At 38.7% G+C, this 20,606-nt stretch overlaps 1 protein-coding gene across 2 annotated transcripts in view; it reads left to right on the forward strand.

Moving 5' to 3' along the window:
- Positions 1 to 20,606, forward strand: part of LOC108108489 (ecdysone-induced protein 75B, isoforms C/D) — a 106,427-nt gene that overhangs the window by 26,885 nt on the left and 58,936 nt on the right. The window contains exon 1 of one of the 2 annotated variants that reach the window (XM_041818165.1): positions 435 to 938. The exons of the other annotated variant lie outside the window; for it this stretch is intronic. Coding sequence (XP_041674099.1) covers positions 854 to 938 — 85 coding nt within the window. The 5' untranslated portion in view covers positions 435 to 853. Of the gene's footprint in view, positions 1 to 434; positions 939 to 20,606 lie in introns of those variants that run through there. 2 annotated transcript variants of the gene reach the window in all.

Raw genomic sequence — 20,606 nt, forward strand, 5'->3', positions numbered from 1 at the left:
AAGTAAATTTAAAATCCAGGCGGCATTACTTGAAAGCTCCCTCGCCAACCACTTGCAAGCAGTGCAAAGCTTAAGCAAGCAGTTCACCGTATAGTAGCCCCACATGGCCGGTCGCCGAAAAAAGCGAAAAACAAAGCGAACAGCTGAGCGAAACTTGCGATTTTTCTGCTTCTGCATTTCGGCTTTGGCGCCCCGCGTTTGTTGTTTTGCTTATTATTCTGCGTTCTTCGCTCGCTGCGCGAATACTGAATTCTGAACACTGAGACTGTGCCCGGCGCTCAAAAAATCTTTCCCAAAAACTTTTCGGCATTTCGACCACGTGAATTCCAACGGCCAAAGCACAAATCAAAAATATATATATTTATATTTTTTTGCGAATTCCTCAAGTGTCATAAATAGAAAGAGATAGTGATAATAAGTCTTTCTAATTGTTAAATAGTTAAGAAATGCATAAACAAATGGTGGCATTTATCAGATGAAAATGCATAAAGACTTGGCCAAAAATAAAACACGTAAAAAATCCTACAACGTCGCTGCTCTGGTTGCTATTTTGTGATAAATCTGTGCACACAAATATTCAATAAGCTATCAAATCAAATTATATTTAACGTAAAAATAAACAAATATAAAGAACGTTTTTAGCCAAAACTAGCCTAGTTAGCTGAACAAATTGAACACTCACAAAGGTGCCATAGAAAAGCCTTAAATCAGTTATACAAAACAATAACTAGTACAAATCCTAGCAAATTTATAGATCAATCAATCAATTCCCATCAAATCTAGTTAAATCAAATCAAGTTAAGCGATTTAAGTACCTTGAGCCACGCCCTCTAATCAACGGTAATCAAACATAATGACAGTGGGCAGTCGGGAGGATCTGTTTGCCCAGGCGAAACATATTGACGATACCGAACGTCTGATCGGACGAGTCTTAGCTGGTGAGTGGAATGAATCACCCTAATATATATGTGTATAGATTATGGGTGTATGACTTAGTAAGGTGGACACTTATACTGAAATTAAATGGGATGTATATTCAATATTTATTTTTTTTGGATTTTCATTCGTTGTTTGTTTTGCAAGTTAGATGGAGAGTTTGTTTTAAACTTCCAGTTTGGTGAAAAAGAGAGCTATGTTGGGTCTGTGGGATCTTATTTATTAAGATTTATATTCCTAACTCATCTGCAATTACATAAATGTATTGAGCGGTATGATAATAACGAGTTTGAATTACATATCTGCATTAGAAAATTTATTAAAATGTATAACACTATAAACTGCTTATGTTGTTTCTTATCCTATGCTACCTATTTTATTGGTTACGTAAACAGGTTTTTGATATTAATATATGGATATTAAATACATTAAATTAAAGCTTATTCAAACGAAATCCCCTATGATAGATCTTTCCACCTTCTGCCTTTTTCTCCTATTTGATTCCACTCCCAAACCTTTTTTCGCATCTCTAATCGCCAACGAATTTCCCCGTCTCGAACAAAATGATTTCACTTTCTGCCTATCTCTCTATTGGCTCCATGTACTGTGTGTATTTTTGGCGCTTCCTCAGCGGTCGTTGAACTCATTAACCTAAATTTTTCCTTTTTTTGCAATAACAAAAAGCAAAGGCAAAAATCCGACTGAGGGTAAAGAGGGGCGGCCCATCATGACGATAGCAAATCTTGTGCTTTTTTTGTTATCTTTGCCGAGGGATTTTTGTGCCGCTTTAGGGCAATAAGAATTTTATTGGCATATTGACTGGCCACATCCTGGGCTGGGTATTTTATAGATGTCCAAATTATGATTAATACTTGCCGCATAATTGAATTACATATTCATGTTTGGCAATCCACATGCGTAGCAGAGAAAGATGAAGGCCGACAAAGCGTTTATGCGTTGTTTTGGTTAACATGGTCGTTATGTTTTAACATTTCGTATTTATGTAACATTTATGTTAATGTTCTTAATGTTAAGTTATAAGACATGAAAAACAGGCAACAAAAACATTTGTATCATTCTCAATACAAAGTTTTAGTAGAGGAGATTAATTTTTATAAAAAAGATAAAATTTGTATAAAAGTTAAAGTTATTTTTTAAACTCAAGCCATTTAATGCATAAGTAAATACCTGAAGTAATAAAATAAAAATTAAATATAAAAAAAAAAGTCAAAACATTTCAGTAAAGTTTAAATTAAAATACTTGTAGAACATTTAAATAAATTTAAAATATTTTTTCGCTGAATTTTAGAATTTAGTTTCAGAACACTCTTGAGGATAGGCTATATTTTTTTTAACAAAATCCAGATAAGCGGAAACCTCAAAGTCGACGAACTCGAACATTTTTATTTCATTTGTTTCAACTTAAAAATAAGTAATTTTGTGTCTAATTTCTAATTTTTGTTTTTTTTTTTAAATGTACGAGGTGTGTTCAAAAAGTAAGGTGACTCTTCAAATTTCGCGAATTTCAAATTTTTCGATTATCGATTTTTTTGTTTTGTTATATTGGTACACTCTTCCCTAACATCTGTACCAAGTTTCAATGGAACATCCTCTTTTGTTTGGTTGTGAGAGGCGTAAAGTTACAAGTTATTTTGCGAGCTCGGCGATTTTTTGCTATCGAAAAATATGGATCAAAGGATTTGGATTTTTTGGCCAAAAACAACACCACAATAATGCCTCAGCCACCATATTCACCGGATTTGGCCCCATGTGACTTTTTCTTGTTCCCAAAACTGAAGATAATCGAAAAATTTGAAAAATTTGAAATTTGAAAAGTCACCTTACTTTTTGAACACACCTCGTATAACTTCTAAAAGGTTTCGATAATCGAAAAATTTGAAATTCGCGAAATTTGAAGAGTCACCTTACTTTTTGAACACACCTCGTATTATTATTTTTTGCCATTATGGAGCTGTTCCTATTATCTTAAATTCCAAAGCATGAACGTATGGAGAGAGAGGGAGCCTATTCCATGGGCACCAATCAAACCGAAGCCGAAAGCAGCGCGAAAAGCCGAACAAATCCGATTGCAAACGAAAGTAAAAGCACCCGAGCAATATCAGCAATGTCTGTTGCTGTCGTCGATGTTGGAAAATCTAGGCCAGGGACTCGTGCGGTCGTTGAACTTGGCCAAATGTGCGGGATTGCTGGGCAGTGGAAGGGGGCTTTGGGAGCCATGAAAGTGAATTTCGCTTTCAATTGATAACGTTCATAAATGGCGCCAAGATTGTCGCTGGAATTTAGTTTTTAACCTCTTTTGGATGTTGCCTATTCTATTTGCCACTAACTGCGGCCAGTGAATGGCTTCGTTCGCTAATACGAACACATGCACGTGCCACAAGTATTTGGGGCATTTGCTGACATTTTGTGGCATTTATTCTCTTGAATTTATATATTTTTTCGCTTTTTTTTTGTTGTCTCTTGCCAGTTAGAGATTTATGACTGACAATATTAGGTTTTTGCGTTCGAACAAAACGCTGGGGTGACACTTCTAAGTTTTTCGTGAATAAATGGGATTGTCTTGTGACGTCTGGTATTTGTTTGATTCTGAATAAACTAAATTAAGCATACACAGTAGAAGGGGGTTAGTTCTATAAAGGTATTTCAGATGTAAAATAATTCAAAATTATATTACAAGATTACCTTGTGGGGTCAGATAACTAAATTTACAAGCCGAAATATGGCCCTAACTTGTATATTTTGTGTTCGCTTTTTGAATCTGTTATCTAATACATTAAACTGCAATGAAAATCTTTCAAATATTTTAACAAGTACTTAGACTTAACCCGTTAATTAATACCGTATACCAAATAATGCCGAATCTATCACCTTTTGACTAAGGCTGATAGCAGCTGTCTCTCGCCTTTAATCTATTCACATTTGCAAATAATCATACTCAGAACTATCAAAAGTCTTATTAGCTGCTATAACTCTAAGCCTTTCCGTGGAAATAAGTTTTGAACATATTTTTTATTCATATTCTATTTTTTGCAATGTGTCTAACTTTTTTGCTGGAGATTAGATAAGCAGACCGACAGTCGCCGGCACTATAAAAGAACCCGATAGCGGCGCAGTTTATTCGCCCTCTTTATGATACGGCCTGCTCTCTTTTCTGAAACTATAACTAAATATCGAACAGAGAGTTAGTCTAAAATTATGTTTTATTTAATTAATTTTAAATTGATTTTGATCCTTGCTCAGAGCTACCACTTACATTACCTTATCAACTTACAGGGGAAAACCCATATCCATTTTCCTCGTTTTCCCCCCAAAACTTACTCTCTCGCTTCCTCTATGCTTCTCTCGGATTTTTCGCTCATCGCACTCCCTCTCTCTATTGCTACTCTCCGGGGTTCTAGGCACTGTGGCTTTGGCCTTGGAATTGCCAGGGCGTTCATTGACCTGCCACACAGCTCGGGTTTGTTTTTTCATTGCTGCCCCTATCAGTAACTATGTTGGTGTGTGTGTGTGTATGTTTTTGTAAGTGTGATTGTTGTGCGCCTGTGTGTTTATTTCTATTATCGCAACAGTCGATGTACGCGGCGATATGATGCCAGCCATATGACCTAATACATTTTTTTGTTTTGCTTTATTTTTCACTCAGCTAACATTTGCGTTTGCTGGGGGGATCAGAGGAATGGCGGGGAAGCTGTGGGGGAGGGGTGTCGAGGGTGCAAGGCAGTTTCAGTTTGAGTATTTGGGGTATGGAATTATATGATTCGGTTTGTAAACAGTGCGTATACTTGATTGGGATTCTAGCTGATCACGTTCCATGTTTATTTTATCAGGTAAACAGATCGATTGTGATGGATTGTTACGATTTTTGCATTTAGTTTAGACTTCTAGCTCAAATTATTATAATAGGATCTTGATTTTTATATATTTTTTACCTATTTTGATTTGTACCTATTCGGCCCTAGTTTTTAAGGATAAGCAAGAAGGCTTATTAGGATAAGAAAACTCCGCTTGAAAAAGTAATTTTGTTCCATTGCCAAAGTGCATCTGCATACCTCGGCTGAGAAATCACATTTGCCTGTCAACTGCAGCAGACATATCCAAATGCTCAGCTGACACAGACAAAGAGCAAAAGAGATAGATAGCTAAATACTAGGAGAGTGAGACAAAAACACATATTACTCATACGCAATGTGGCCACCACACACCAACCGAGAGAGAGAGAGAGAACGTTTTTGATTTTCCCTCTCCGACTGCAGTTTTCTGGGGTAAATGCATCAGTCGCTTTGGGCCAATGTCCGACCTTCAATTTGGCCCGGTTCTGGCGCCCAGCTGGGGGCTCCAATGCAGCATGGATGCTGCAACCGCTTCACCTTGATCCGCTCCTGCGCGCGTTGCATGTGCCGCTGCTGTGCTCCCATTGTGCGAGTGTACGAAGTGCCCCTGAATGAAAATTTGCTTAACTGTTTTTATCGCTGGCCAAGAGTGAGCGGATGGCTTAAAAGTTTTCAGCTTGTCGGAGGCGAAGGCTGCAAAATGTTGGGAAATGCTTGATTTATGCGGCGGTTGCATTGGAGATCAAAGATTAATTGGGTTGGAAAAGTTGTGGCAGAAGTAAATGGTTAATGGTTATTGAGTTGGGCTTAAGGGGGCAAAGGTTTCGCTTCTAATAAGATTATATTTTGAAAGATAATTATGAATATAAAATATATAAACTTCCCAACTTATATTTCTTAACCAAAAAGACCTCTAATTTATTATGAAACCTTGAAATATCTTCAATTACTTATCAAATATTTATTCTACTTTCAGGTAAGTCAAATGCGATCGATCAATCACGCTTCTAATCCCTCGATTCCCGCCTCGTATGTAAGTTGTAACAAATTAGCTTAGCGAAAACGAGAAAACACACACACAGTATCGGCTCGATCGCTCGAGCCTAGTCGAGTCGAATGTCATTAGAGGTTCTTCACCTGGCCCCAGTGTTTCTAGTGGGCCACAACCTTGCCACCGCTGAAACTGAGTCAAATAACTCATAAAAATAAATGTGCGCGGCTACGGAATAGAGTGCTTATGTGCTCGATCGAGCCTCAGACCCACACGATTTGCATTTTCCAAATGACTCGAGAGAGATAGAAAGAGAGAGAAGGGGTGATAGCGACTGATGCAGCGTTCTATGCAATAAATAAATTCAACATAATTTTTCTTAATGTCATTTTTTGCTCTCAGCCGCTGGCTTTTCGCTTTGTCCGAGCTGAACTCCGAGTTGAATGCACCAGCAGCATTGTGAGGCAATAGCCTCGATCTAAATTTACACACAGATACGCACGCACACTCGAGCAGCAAACTGCAGCTACGGATTTTGTCATAGTTTTGTGACTGCGCGTGTGTGTCTGTGTGATGAACTTGCACTCAATTTGTATGGTGTGCTGTTCGTTCACACACACACACACTCTCAAGGGGCAAAGCTTTGGGCGAAAAGCTTTTTAGGCGATGGCGAACGGAAATGGCAGGAAAAAGAGCGAGCAAGAGCTGTTCTCCTCTCTTTTACTTGGCTGAGATCAAAGGATTATTCTGTGAAGATTCCTTGGAGTGTAGTTAAGCGATCATAACGAAATAGGTTTGGTGATTATTTATTTATATTTTAATATTTTTTTAACTAAAATTATGATTTATCATATCTGTCAAGTGAAAAAGTTTAAAATGCTATTTGGAACATTCTTAGATTGAGGTTTTCAAATAGAAAAAGGAAACAGAAATAAAACAACCCAAAAAATATTTCATAATTTAAAGAAATAAATTTGGAAATGTACCCGTAATTGCTGTCACGATATGTAGTTGTTAAAACCCAATCCGAAACCACTTCACAAATAAAATAATCTCGTTAATAAAATCAAACACGAAACCCAGCAGAAACGTTTCAAGTTACCAATGTATAAAAAACGAATAAAAAAAATAATTTTAATTATTACAAACCAAAGTGAGCGAACAAAAGGCAACCACCCACACACCCCCAACTGTCTCTTTCAATAGAATCTCAAAAATAGTAGACAAAAAAGTCGCACAAATACGCAGAGAGAATTTTTAGAGGTTACTGCGAAGCGGGTCAGTTCAGTTCATTCGCCCTGTCTCACAATGAGGTGGCACAAGGGGGTGGCGTGGGGGCGATGGTTGAGAAGGCAGGCGGACTGCAACCTTGCAGTGCATTTTCATAGAGCCGTTCGCTATCGCGCCATGAGTTTGTGTGAGTGTAGAGCGCCATATTGCCAAGCCAACTGCACGTGACCTCGTTGCATGTGGCGACTGTTCGCCCCCTCTCTAACCCCCTCCCTCCATGTGCATATTATATACAAATTTTTTTTGTTCGCCTAGCCTAGCGCACAAATTGAAGTCGACAAACGTTCATGAACTCAATTTCGGTTTTCCTTCAAAAACTGCAGTGACGTCAAAGAGCAACTGTAAATTTTAACGAAAGCTTCTTTGCTTACTACTATGCTAGCTAATTGAAAGCTGCTCTGGTTAATAGTTAGCCTAATCTCACAAACTTGTTTTTATTTTTAGTAGTTTTCAATTTTCGGTGAATAAAAACAAAATGCTATTTGAAATTAACGAAAATCTTTGGATATTGTCCGACGCCACCTGGCGGTTGTTGGCAGCAACATTATGAGCTGAAAAAGCTCTTAGTTGCTGATGCTAACCGCTGGGGGCGCCACCATTGTTGTTCTCAAACAGCTTTTTGAAATGTCCGTTAAACGAGTTTTTGCAAAATTAATTTTATTGTTATTTTATTATTATACTAAATGTATATGATTATACTCCAATTTTAGACTGTCTCTCATAAACCTAGAATCTACAAAATTTGGAGAGATTTTTCTTTTTAATGCAGGATAACGCATGCAAAGCAGATTTCAGCTTATCTCCTATACTTTATCGCTATCCGATCATTGATCTTCAAACCGAATATAGATCTAAGTCTTACTAAGTATTTTGTTTTTTTTTTTGAGTTAATTTCGATAGGCTGTATGTTTCCCGGCAAAAGCCTCTCTATTTGATATGCTTAACTTTTCTATTCAACTGCGCAGCGATCAGTCCGAGTGATCTCAAATTCTAATTGCCGTGATCGAAGGCGATGCAAAACCCTTTACTCGGATTGGATTTTTTCAATTTACTTTTTTTTTAGGGTTGGCTGAGAACTTTATGCGCATTGCAAATTTAGTTTGGGCCCTTACACTTAAGTGATTCTCAATGCGATACGTTCTACCTTCGGCTCTCCTTCCACCCTTCTCTTTTTCTCCCTCGGCCCTCGGGCCTTACCCCCTTGGAATATCTCTCTTTTTCGTGTGGCAGCTTTTCTCCTTTGGCTTCTTTCAAGGTTGTTCGGACATTGACATTTTCATTATTTGGTGTGTTCTTTTTTTCTGCCAAAAAGTTTGGTTCTCGGTTTGGCAGTGTCTTCTTCTTGTTCGCTTTTTGGTGCGTGTCTGCTTCTCCCTATGCTTCTTCTTTTGGTTCTTTGTGTTTTTTTTTGTATTTATTTTATTTTGTTAATGTTGCCCGCATAAAATTTGAGTTGATCCAAAGCGGTTTGTTCAGTGGTCTTTCATTTCTCTTTCGTTTTCTCAGAGCTTCCTACAAAATGGCGGCCAACGTGCCACGAGCCACGTAACTCCCCCAAAAACCCCTTCTTATTTTCTAGGGCACTATATTTTTCCAGGGGACTTATCTATGTAGGGTAATTTAGCATTTTGGACACGTTCGCCCCTTAGCCCTTGACTTTGAAATCGAGTTGGGTTGGGTTCGGTTTTTGGGTTTCGGATTTAGGGTTTGGGTTTTGCGCTAGGTAGATAATTCGTAGATATTTCGGGCCGACTTCCTTCTTCTTTTGTGCTGAAGTTCAAGTTCGTTTTACGCATTTTAAATGCTGCCTACGTTCGCGGCGTGTATAATCATTTAAATTCTCGCGTTTTTTTTTTTTTTTTTTTTGGTTTGCGCCCCTGAAACAATTGTAATTGACACTTGAATATGCCAGACGTACAGCTGAGCGTGAAAGAGGGGTGTCGGGGGCGCTTTTGGCCCCTTGGCAACTGAGCCATGACATGGCCAAAACTAGGCACTAAACAAAAGTTACTTGAACTCGCCTAATTACGCGAATTACGATTGTCTAACTTCGGCTGAACCGAGCCAGAAACAAAAATATGACTCTGCGAAAATTCTCATAATTTTTAATAGGCTTTTGCCAGTTTGGAACCTTTTAAAACTCCGAAGCCTTTTGCCCAAATGACATCACCAGTCATCAGTTCAGACTCTCTTAATCATATTAATCATGGCAAAACACACGCACTCGCATAATTAACAAAATAAAATCTAACAACTATCATTAGAACTGAAAGCCTAGCGAAGGCCTAAATGAGATCCGCCAGCATTTTTGCTAGTAATTGGAAAGGTTATGAGTTATGTTTGCATCTTCTTGATTTCTTCTGTTATACTTAGAGACACTTTTCTGTCTAAATTCCAGCAACATATGAAAACTTATCTTAACATCAAACAACCAAAAAAAACTCCCTAAAAGTGCCTACCGAATGCACTTGTAAACATTCTTTCTCCCGAAAACCAAAATAAACCATCCCAGTGAAATGGGGATGCCCATTAAGCCATTTCACTTGACCAAGACGCTGGCCAAATAAAGAAAGCAGGCCATGGCCACGTTACATAACGTCAAGAGGCACGAAGAAAGTAGCAAAGCGAACGAGCAAGAAAGTAGAACCAAAGAAAGCATGACTGGAGAAAGAAAACAAAGGGGAAGAGAGCACTTACCGAGATCTCAACTTTTGATTTCAGCATCAGCTAAGGAGAACGCATAGGGTATTTGTTTTCTTATTTAGTTTTAAGGTGTTACTTCTGTTTTCCAGGAGAGTAAGTGAGATAGCAGATAGCAGTAACTGGGATGTGGTAACCAAAAAAATCTGTCAGAACGAAAAAGAAAAAGTCGTTCAACAACTTTCTGTTTTTTGTGCCACTGAACATTGGAAATATAATTTAAATTTGAATTGGAAAAGAATGCGTCTCGAAGCTGGAAAAGAGATCGTGGTAGGAAATGATTCCACCCATCATTTAACTCTGACCTTCCCAGCGAGTTTTGACCCTTGCCGTTGCCAAATTATGATTTGGCCTTTGCCTCTCCGCTTCGATCATCGACAGAAGTTTTGTTTGAACAAGTTTCAGCAGATTATTTCGTTAATTAACGAGAGCCCAAACTGGTTCCTCGAGCATAAGATCATCGGAGATCATTTCGAGCCTCAAACAAATCAAGTTGATATCGTTTTAACACCCGCACAAGTTTCAAATTGTTTTTAGCTATTTCCTATTCTTAAGATATCTGAATAATCTGGTAGAGGTATACCACCTTAGTCATGAAGTTTACGAAGCAGATAGGGATTTGGGTTCTGAAAATGTATTTTATCTAACTAGTATTATATAAACTGTTAGACAAAATATAATTTGTAAGGAAATATTCGGAATCTTATTTTGAATAAAAAAATTATTTAGTTTTAAACTAAAGATACTCCACTTTGTGACCTGAAGGTTGCCCTACCTTCCTTACGTATCAGTTTGATCCCTCTCTTCTGTCCTTTCAACACACTTCCTCTGAGCAGCTCATTCGAAAATCGTTCTAGTTTCATTAAAACACAAAGAGAGTGATCCAGAGAGCAACCGTTTCAAGTGCATGTGCTGGTGTGTGTGAGAGATCATTCAACGAGTGCGTCGTGGTCGGTTTCTCTGCCGCGTCGCTGCCCGCACTTCGTGTTTCGGTTCGTGTTTTTTGTTTCATTTTCCATTGTGCGTGTGCGTAGCAAGTTTACTGACCTTGAACTTCGAAATCATTTTCTGTGTATGTACACCGAAAATGAGTCCAACACACACACACACACATGTATGCACAAAAAAATGAATATCCATGTACACGCATTTTAAAATAGAGAGCTAAATGTTTTTTGGCCTGCTCGAAACAATTTTTGTACTCGTACTTCAAAAGCAGAACTTTGTCCGTCTGAAAATTTTTCATTGTTTTTCTAGCTAAGTGAACTCGGCAAACGCACACACGCAATTTGTATCTAAGTGGCTAAAAATAAGCAAATGTATCTCTTGGATACGCAATTAGCCATTTGCCCCCGCAGCGCCATCTGTCGGTTGCCAGGCGACTTAACCTTCAATGCTGGCGATTTCCTGTCTTATCCGATGTTTGTGTTTGTTTTTATTATTTATTAAATGATTGGGTTGTTAATCATAATATTAATTACAATATTAGTTAGGCATAAGAAGTTTGCATAATTTAAACATACCATTGTTAAAAGCCTCTTTAACACGTATGTACACATTTTTGCAACTTTTATATATTTATGGACGTTGTAGATACGGAATTTAAATAATTTATTAGTTCTATATTTAATGACCTTTTTTAATTGGGAGATAATTTATGAGAAATGCAAGATTTAATCACTAATTTATGTTTCTACTTAATCAATTATCTAGATTTCACTTTACGTTGAATGTTGGTTGTTATTTTCTTTGTGTTACTTAATTACTATAATTATGGTAATACTTTGATTAATTTAACATATTTAAATTTAAATAACTTAAAGCGAATTATTACCTATCACGAAATATAACAACCTAATTTTGTAGTTTGAGTTTAGGGTCGCACATGGTCCGAAATGCTGTCCGATATTAGCCCCTATGCATACGATTATGTTTGCCCATTTCGTTCACGTGCACTTTCAATGATAAGATAAGGTTCCGTCTAGTTACCTGGAAGCTACATATGTACATATAATATGTACATATATAGATGGGCGCGCTGAACTCCAACAAGGGCTTTTTGCGCACTTAACCATTTTTTGTTTTGGCCCTGGGTCGGTCATAAACCTAAACTGAATCAAACGCAAAAACAATACAGCCGAATAAACACGGAAATGATCTAAAATAGGGTGGTGGGGGTTAGCCCTTTGGTTAAGTTTGATTAGAGCTTGTTTTTTATTACCCTTACAATGTTGTATGCGATATTTTTTGACTAATTTGGCTGATAATTTATTCCCCACTTCTTACCTTTCCAGGTGAGTGATACGAACCCCGAAAATAAGCCCTAACCTTTTGTGGCGAATCGAGGAACTCATTTGGTATGCCAACGAATCCAAGGAGTGGTCGATGGAATCATTAATTTCCCTTGCCACAGGTGCCTGTGGGCCCAGTTACCGTTCTATTCCGATTGGAAATTTCTGGGATCTGTTCGAGCCTGTTTTCCTAAGTGCGTTAGGTTATGGTTTTTGAGTTCTCAGTTCTGAGTTCTTGAGTTTTGAGGCAGGTAGAAGACAGTAGGCGTAGCCCTCAAAAGGTTCTTTCGTGGGCTCGCTTGATGAATGAACTGTCAGTCGTAATTTACCCTTATGCCTTATATTTGTGTTTTTATTGGTACCTGTTGTAGAGTCCGAACAGGTCTTATTGCTGCTGAGAATATAAAAAGAGTTCTTAGTTGGATTTTCTTTAGATAGGAATATCAGTTGGTCAACTATTGGAAGGAAAACGCTTTGAGAATATGAAAGATATTAAATATTATATAGAAATAATAAATATTATTTGGCTCTAAGTTAATATGTATAGATCAACATAAACTTTAAAGATCAAGAAAAATTCCCAAAAAATTCCATTCATCAGTCAATACTAAAAAGAAGGTAAAAAAAAGCAACTTGGAGTAAAAAAGAGAATAAAATGGCGTTGTACAAAAAATCAGAAACGCAAAAACAGATAGAATCAACCAGAAAAGGAAAAGGTGAACTGAAGAAAAACAAGCATTATGGTGGAAAAGGTAGAAATTATATGACCAAGTGACTCGAAATTGGACTCGGACTCGGACTTGGTTTCGGTCGATGCCACGAATCTAGGTTATTACGACGAAAATAATTAAAAATACAATAAACCCTGGAGCAAAAGAACGAAAAGGGGGCCGAAAGAGACTCCCAGAAATTTCGTAAATCATGCAAAATATTACAAAAGAAGTTCTTCCCCTTCGCGCTTTACCACGACTTTATGGCCAACGCTTTTTCGGTTGCCTCGTCTTTGTCTTGGCCAAATTATTCATACCTCTTACACGTGTTTCAAGTTCATTGCCAAATTTCGGCACGACCACAATCGACCAGAAAGAGACAGCCACAATGTGAATTATAGAGAGGGCTATATAGCTTTTGGTACAGAAAATTTTGTTGGCGGTTTCTTTTCTGCCCGGTTTTCGCTTTTCTGGTTTGCCTTATAATTCCGTGGAGCTGAGTTGGCCAAAAGCGTTTTCTGCTTTTCTGCCCGGGTCTGACTGACTGACTGACCGAGCTAGGGAAACTGCTGATCTGGCAAGAAGATACATATTTAGGTACATAAGCTCGGCCATGTCTTTCAACATCAGTTGGTTTATGTAGATTTGGCAGTCTAAGAATTGGTTGCTGCTCCAAGCTAAAAGAGATTGGGTTAGGCAGTAATATCTGTGGGTCGAACAAAGGAATTTATAGATTTTAGTCAGGTATTGTACATACCTTTTTGGGCTTCCTAATTCAATTCCAATTCAATTACATGGATTTTATACAATTTTCTTCAATTTAGTTTACTAATAAGGCCTAGTCTAGTTGCTAAAGATTTCCCACTTCATATTTGCTTTTAAATATGTAATACAGTTTTGGAATCTATGTAACATCTTTAGGTATTGATCGGCTTCAAGGAAAACACTTAGTAGATTGGCTAAAAGCTAATCAGTAAACAGCTTTTCAATTATTATAAGTAATAGCATTCAATTTTCATAGCAAGCCTATCTAAGCTAATAATTGTAAAGCTGTGCATAAAACCAATCATTACCTTTCGGCTCATTGATCACAAAAATGGCTCTTAAATTGATTTCGAATTTCTCCCACACTTTCCACCATCAAATTTCAATTTGCACTTCCTTTCTCCCAATCACCTCGGTAAACTGCCTGTGGCGAACTCCTTTTACCATATTTGACTATTTAAAGGCTTGTCTGACTGTTAAATCCACACAGAATCCCACGCCTCGAATGACGCATATTAAATCTCCCCCTCCCGCCTGTTTTGTTTGTTTGTTTGTTTGTTGGTCCCACCAACGTCATCACCACTGCCACTGCCACTGCCCACCGAATCCGGCATTCACTTTGTATACCCCTGGAACCCCCGAACATGACCGCCTCCACTTGGCGAAACCATCCACTCGATCTGCAGCCTCGTTGCGATCATTGCACTTTGCGTCTGCGGTCGTCGTGTTGCAAATTGTGTGTTGACTGCGAAAATAAAACCAGTTTCTGTGGTGCTTTTTGAACTCGCCAAACTGGAAACGATCGCGGAGCCGATCTTCGTGTTGCAAGTTGCAGTCGATCGGCATCGTCTGTCTTTCTCTGGTCGGTCAATGGTTCTCTGGTTCATTGCCATTGCGCTGGGGGTAACTAACCCAGCAACGAGGTATACCACACCATACCCCATACCGCATACAATATCATCTAAAAAACAACACAACGACAACGAGTTTCGCAGCGTCATTTTGCCAACAACGTTGTCGTTGTCGTTGCTCGGCTGGCATCTTGTTAACTGAAGCAAGGACGTTGTCGCTGGTGAAAATGTATGGGTATTGTGAAAATGTATGGGTCTTATAGAGAGCACACTACACATGAACATATATACAGATATAGTAAGTAGTATGCCGCTGGGCCATTCACTCGCACAATCGCCCATGTGCGAAAAGAAAATCAAATAAAACGAGATGACTAAACGATAGATAAATACTCCACACGGCTCAAGTCTGTCGGAGTTGTTGTTATGGCCTATCCTCTTGGTTCGTTGACTTACAAATGCCTGTCCGTCCGCTCGAGTTGTTATTGTGTCTTCTGAGTTGTTGATTGCAGTTAGCTGTTTGGGTTTTTGCTTTTGTTTTTGTTCGACGTAGAGAAAACACAGTTTTTGCCCGCAAGGGAAGTTTGGAAATTGTAATGGCAAAGAGAAAAATTGCAAAAATTTTAAAAGATTTTTTTTTTGTCAAATTTGAGATGACTTTACGCTTTTTGGTTTTTGTTAACTGATATTTGGGGTACTACCCGTTTTAACGTGCTTACTGACAAGTCTCTTGACCAATTATTAATATGAATAATATTTTACTCTATTTTACACTCCATAAAATTACACAAAAGAAAGGTATTTCATCTTAGTAATATTTTTAAATACTCATCGAATTGCTAACCAACTATTTAAACATATTGCATATCAACTTAAACCAGGAATATTAATTTAAAGATAAACAGCAATCACTTTCAGTAAAAGTTGAACTCAAATAATGTCAACAACCTGCTCGACTTCCCATTGTGACTCAGTGCGAGATCGGTTCATGAACTTCCCCAGCCCCCATAAACTGTGTCGATCGATTCATTTTGTTCCTTCCACTTATCACTGAACTCTCTAAACATTTCATAAGATATTCGCAGAACTTAAACAACTTGCGAAATCGATTTGAGCGAGAACATTAATCAGAGCAAAGTACCCCCCACAAATGTAATTATCGCCGTGGCTTACATTTGTTCTCGATTGAAATCGCGTCCCGTCACGATTATACAATCAGCTATATGTCATTACCCACTATGTAGTCTCTGTATTTGGATCGGCATTCGTCAGCGCTTTCATCTGTCACAAACTGACGAATGAAATTTCATGAGTTACCCAAGAGGCAATTGACCCGGGCCGGGAAAATATACAATCACAATCCTGATGACATTCACCCCGTTTGCGAATCCGCAACATGTGCAAAACAGCCGAAAGAGAGCAGTGCTAAAAAGCAAACAAAATCCACCGAGTGCAATTCGAAAACAAACAGAGAAAGTCCACGGGTGGAGATTTCTAGGGGGATTACAAATAACAGAAGTATTATGCAAAAAACTTAAAATAAGATCAACTTGCATTATCCAAAACTAAGCCCAAAAATTAAATATTTTATTAGATGATGATGTGTTTATAATCATTTTAATATTTGAAAAAAGGAATTCTAGTAATCCCGCTTGACCACACCACTGATCCTTTAACCCCCCAGAGACTGCAATTCCCCTCAGTCTCTCGCTTTATCTGGTGTATTCGTCACTTTTTTAGCTGTGACGTTTTGCAATACAAATTTTGTCGGTTACTTAAACGCTTTCCGTGTTGTTCTGAATGCAAAAAAGCGAATCGGAGAGCGATAAAAAAGAGTTTGCAAAAAGAAACAAAAGATTCTTTTGAACTTGTTGCGTCGCCTTTGGAGATCATTGTTGTTTTCTGTAGTTGCTGTTGTTGTTGTTGTTGCGTTGATGATAATGATATATAAAGCATATAAAGGAAGCAATATTTTGGGAATTAACTTTTGGGCTTTTTGTTTGTTTGTTACTCCTGGCCCCGTTTGTCGTTGAAGAAGGTTCTTTTGTATGGGGAGGGGCAAACACGCGTCTTTAATTGGGTTGCCAAAAGCGTTGCCACGGCGATAAGATCGAAATTGCATCCGTTCATATATGTATATTTTCCAGAAACTGCAGCTGTCCCTTCAGAACTGTCAGAATAAGTACAAAGGTTTAAAATACTTACCAATTAGAGGGGGTGGTTAAGGTTCTGAACGAAAACGGGGAGCTTTCCTAGATATTTTGAAGAAATTTCAAGTAAGAGATATATTTTTGCATGGTTTTTCCTTATCATTTTCTTAATCTTTTTTAATATAAATATTTAAAATATATATTCAATGATTTTTTAGCAACCGTTATATTAATTTGCAAGTTTAAAATGAACAAAACTGACATAATTTGCACGAAAACACTGAACTTAATTGCTCGCCCAAGGGTAAAAATTTCCCTCTAAATATTTTTTGCGCAGTTTTTAAAGCCTCTTTTAGCAAAATACCGTTAATAGACAATTTCTTTCATGCTTCTCTTTTCTGGCCAAATTTTGTTTACGAAAGAATCGAGCGTGGAACAACTAGCAGCAACAGTCAACAGGCCAGAACCAACAGTCATAATAATTCCCAAATGCCGAAGACAGCGGCAGTCAAAACAACAATAAAGGAATAGACCATTACATAAGCCCCATTCCCCAACTATTTCCAAAAAAAAAAGTAGAAAGTCATTAAGTAAGCAAAGTGCCGCGAAAAGAGAAACAGAAACCGGAAAAAAGAAAGAACGAAAAAAATCAAAAGTTGTAAACAAATATGAGCGTAAAGGAAAACGAAAATCAAGACGGGAGATGATGTAAAAGGGGTACTGCACCCCTCCCAATCTTCCCGAACCCCCCTCTCTGTCTTCGGTATTCTTCTGGATTCTTCTGGCCGACAGTGAACTTGTCCCAAATAAACAAAATTCCAAACGGTCCAAATTCGGTTGGGCAACCATGTTTGTTCCCCATGTCTCTCTCCCCTCCTTTCTCCCCACCATTTCACCTCTCACCTCTCTTTATCGCCCTTTCCTCGCTCCACAGTATTCGTATGGCGTAGTTCTCGTTTCTTTTGTTATTCTCGTTGTTTATACGCAAAAAAAAGGTGTCGAGGGAATGGCCTAAAAGTGGGGGGTCGCTGGGGGTTTTCTGGTAAGCGGGCTCTGTGGAGTCTAAGCTTATGGTATTGTCATATGATTTTTCCTGGAACTCCAAAGTTCAGCAAGTTCTTTGACCAGATTGAGTCACTTGACCACTTCATAACGTGAAGTGCCCAATGAAATGTCACTCACATAAAGTGATCATAAAAAAGTTTAGCTCTACAAATTTTTCATTTAATAAAGATGTCTAATCATATAAACCAAATAGGTTCAGTCTTTGATACAACAAACTCAAATAATTCAAAATAATAATTTAAGCAATTGATTTTATTAAGTTACTGGCTAAATCATATACTATCTCCCATCCCCAGACGATTTATTTTCACCCAAATTTTGTTGCAAATTGGGTTCAACCCATCCCAAAACTCAATAAAATGTAAATTTCCCTATTTATCAGCGAGTGCAGATCTCGCTTTCCTTTCCACACCTACTCGACAGCCACCCACCTGGAATTTCCTCAATTTCCTCTCCCTTTTGAGACGCCACCCCAACACAACTCTTTCCATCTCTCCACAAGTCAGTCAACCCATCAATTCCTTACCAGCTTTAGCCGACTTTCACTGCCACCCACGGCATTTAAATGACCTCCAAAAAAACGAGAAAAAAATGCAAGAGTTTGCCGCGGAGTTTGCCTGATTTTCCTGCCCCCTCCTTGAATTTCCAGTCAATGCACTCGGTCCATAAAGTTAATAAACTATAAATTACTATCAAAAAGCCATCGAAGAAAATGCCGAAAAAAAACTTTCACAAAAAATGCAGCTGAGCCAATTTTGTGCCAACGTTCGTGCAACACGTGGAAAATGCATATCGCCCCTCTACCTCCTCCCATCCCAATAATTTCAACTTCGACTCTGAACACCAATTTCACTTTGTTTGGGTTGCTGTGGGTTAAAGTCCTGCCATCGAGGTGTCAGTCAACTTTCATGGCTGTCGTTGCATGCTGCATGTTGCTAGTTGCTTGTTGCTAGTCGCCCGTTGCGAGTTGCAAGTTCCCAGTTGCAATTTGCTGCTGTGTATCACTAGCATAGTTGCCCACCAAACTCACTCGAATGCTCCACTGAGTTTCAGTACACTCAGAAAAATTTTAAAAAAAATAATATTAATCCTTATTTACTATTTTGATTTTAAAATTAATCTGCTTTATCAAAAATTATGCCCAGTGCTGAAAATTTTCAATAATGCATTTGCAAATATATCGAAAAATGTATTTTTTCCAGTGTACTGCAGAAAGAGGGGGGCCTATTATAGCGGAGAGAGAGGGAGGCAGTGCAGCGACCTGCGATCGTCGACCGAGTCAACAACACTCACCGCATACTGAATCATGGATGGGAATTGCCAAAGGGGTGCAGGTGGGGCGATCGTGGAAGGGGGTTTCTCTTTGACTTGGCAACGTCATCAGCTGACGTCTACCTCCCCTTTGTCCCCTTCCGTTCACCCGACTAAATTGCAGTTGCATACCAGTTTTTTCGCGCTATTTTGCATGCGATCGCTGGATGAAAAGGGGAAACCGACTTGTTGAAAAAAAGGGGCCAAAGGGGGCCACATGTGGTAGAAAGCGCCAATGCACTGCCGACTGTGGCATGGCATAGTATAACGAACTCTCCGAACAATCTCGACACTGGTCGACGGGGTGTTTGACTTCTGTGCCTGGCACCACAACGATTGAAAGTCCAGAGGGGAGACATGGGGCATCGGGGATTCGACCCGGGGACTAACCAGGTAATTGGTGGGGGAAGATCACCCATTCATGGGTACAGTTAGTGGATAGAAGAGATTATTGGGCTGCACTGCAGGCACTTGTAGTGTTCTAGAACATGGCAAGGTTCTCGCAGAATAGAACACCTAGAATTTTGAATAATCATCATGATCCTTTCAAAACAAGGAGTTTAATTAAGAAGGTAATTTGCTTGAATCTACTTGAAGTATCATTTCAATGTTTTAGGATCGATATTCCTTCAGTGAGAAGTAAGAGGTTTCTGAAGATACCTTTCCTTCTTAGACTTGAGTTGAGATCTCTAGAACAATCTCCCTCTCTAAACCACATTTGAGCTTCTCCATAAAAAACACTATTAGTATAAGAATTCTTGGCATTGCTGATCTAAACCCACTGCCTCACTAATCGCTTGCTGGTGATCAACTTGTCACTCTTCCAATTCTGCGATCAGCGAACCCCCTGAACTGCCTTGACTGTTTGTGATAATTGTCAAAATACCACACCACACTCGACCTCAAAGGCCCCAAGGGTCTCTCGACCTCTCGACTCTTCCTGCTTGGCAATAATCTAATCAGAAACCAGAAGCGCTCGATGGTCGATCGATTTGCCACCTGATTCTATTCCATAGCTTTCAGGCGTGTTCTATGGCCGCCAGATCGTACATTAAACTCCACTTCCTTGTGTTTACGACGGGGAAGGGGGCACTGGCGCTCATCGCTTCGCATTCATAAATTATCAGTCAACAGGCGCAAAAAACAAAAAAAAAAACATACGAAAAATTATGCTAAACACGTTTAAAAGCGTATGTGCTCAAACAGGTTTCAAATTCCCCGACGAGCAGCAGCAGACCAATTTCGGGTCTTGTGCGTACTCTCTTCCAGGCCCCAGTTTCTTATTATATATCTGCTTTTTTTTGGCTCACTAATTATTATGCTAAGGCCAAGAAGCGGAGAGACTGGCAAAAGGGTTGCGAATTTTCGAAAGAAACGAGAAGTGAGAAGACGCGGCGGCGAAGAACGCACAATTCTACAGAAGACAAGACTTCGGTTAATGGAGGTCATTCACTTTCGCACGAATTGTTTCTCCACTGGAGTCAAGTCCAAGTCCAAGTTTCATCTTACCCGCCACCATACATATATCGCATAATCTTATTACGTTCCCAAATATACATCGGTTTATATACATTCTGTTTGCCTGACTTTTGATTTTCGTTGTTCTTCGGTTTGTTTTCTTTTCGCTTTTTTTTTTTGGCATATTGTGCATATATTGTATGTTATTTTTATGGCTTTTCTGCACTTATTACCGAC

This window comes from Drosophila eugracilis, unplaced genomic scaffold (genome assembly GCF_018153835.1).
Source record: "Drosophila eugracilis isolate 14026-0451.02 unplaced genomic scaffold, ASM1815383v1 contig_2154, whole genome shotgun sequence".
Taxonomy (NCBI): Eukaryota; Metazoa; Arthropoda; class Insecta; order Diptera; family Drosophilidae; genus Drosophila; species Drosophila eugracilis.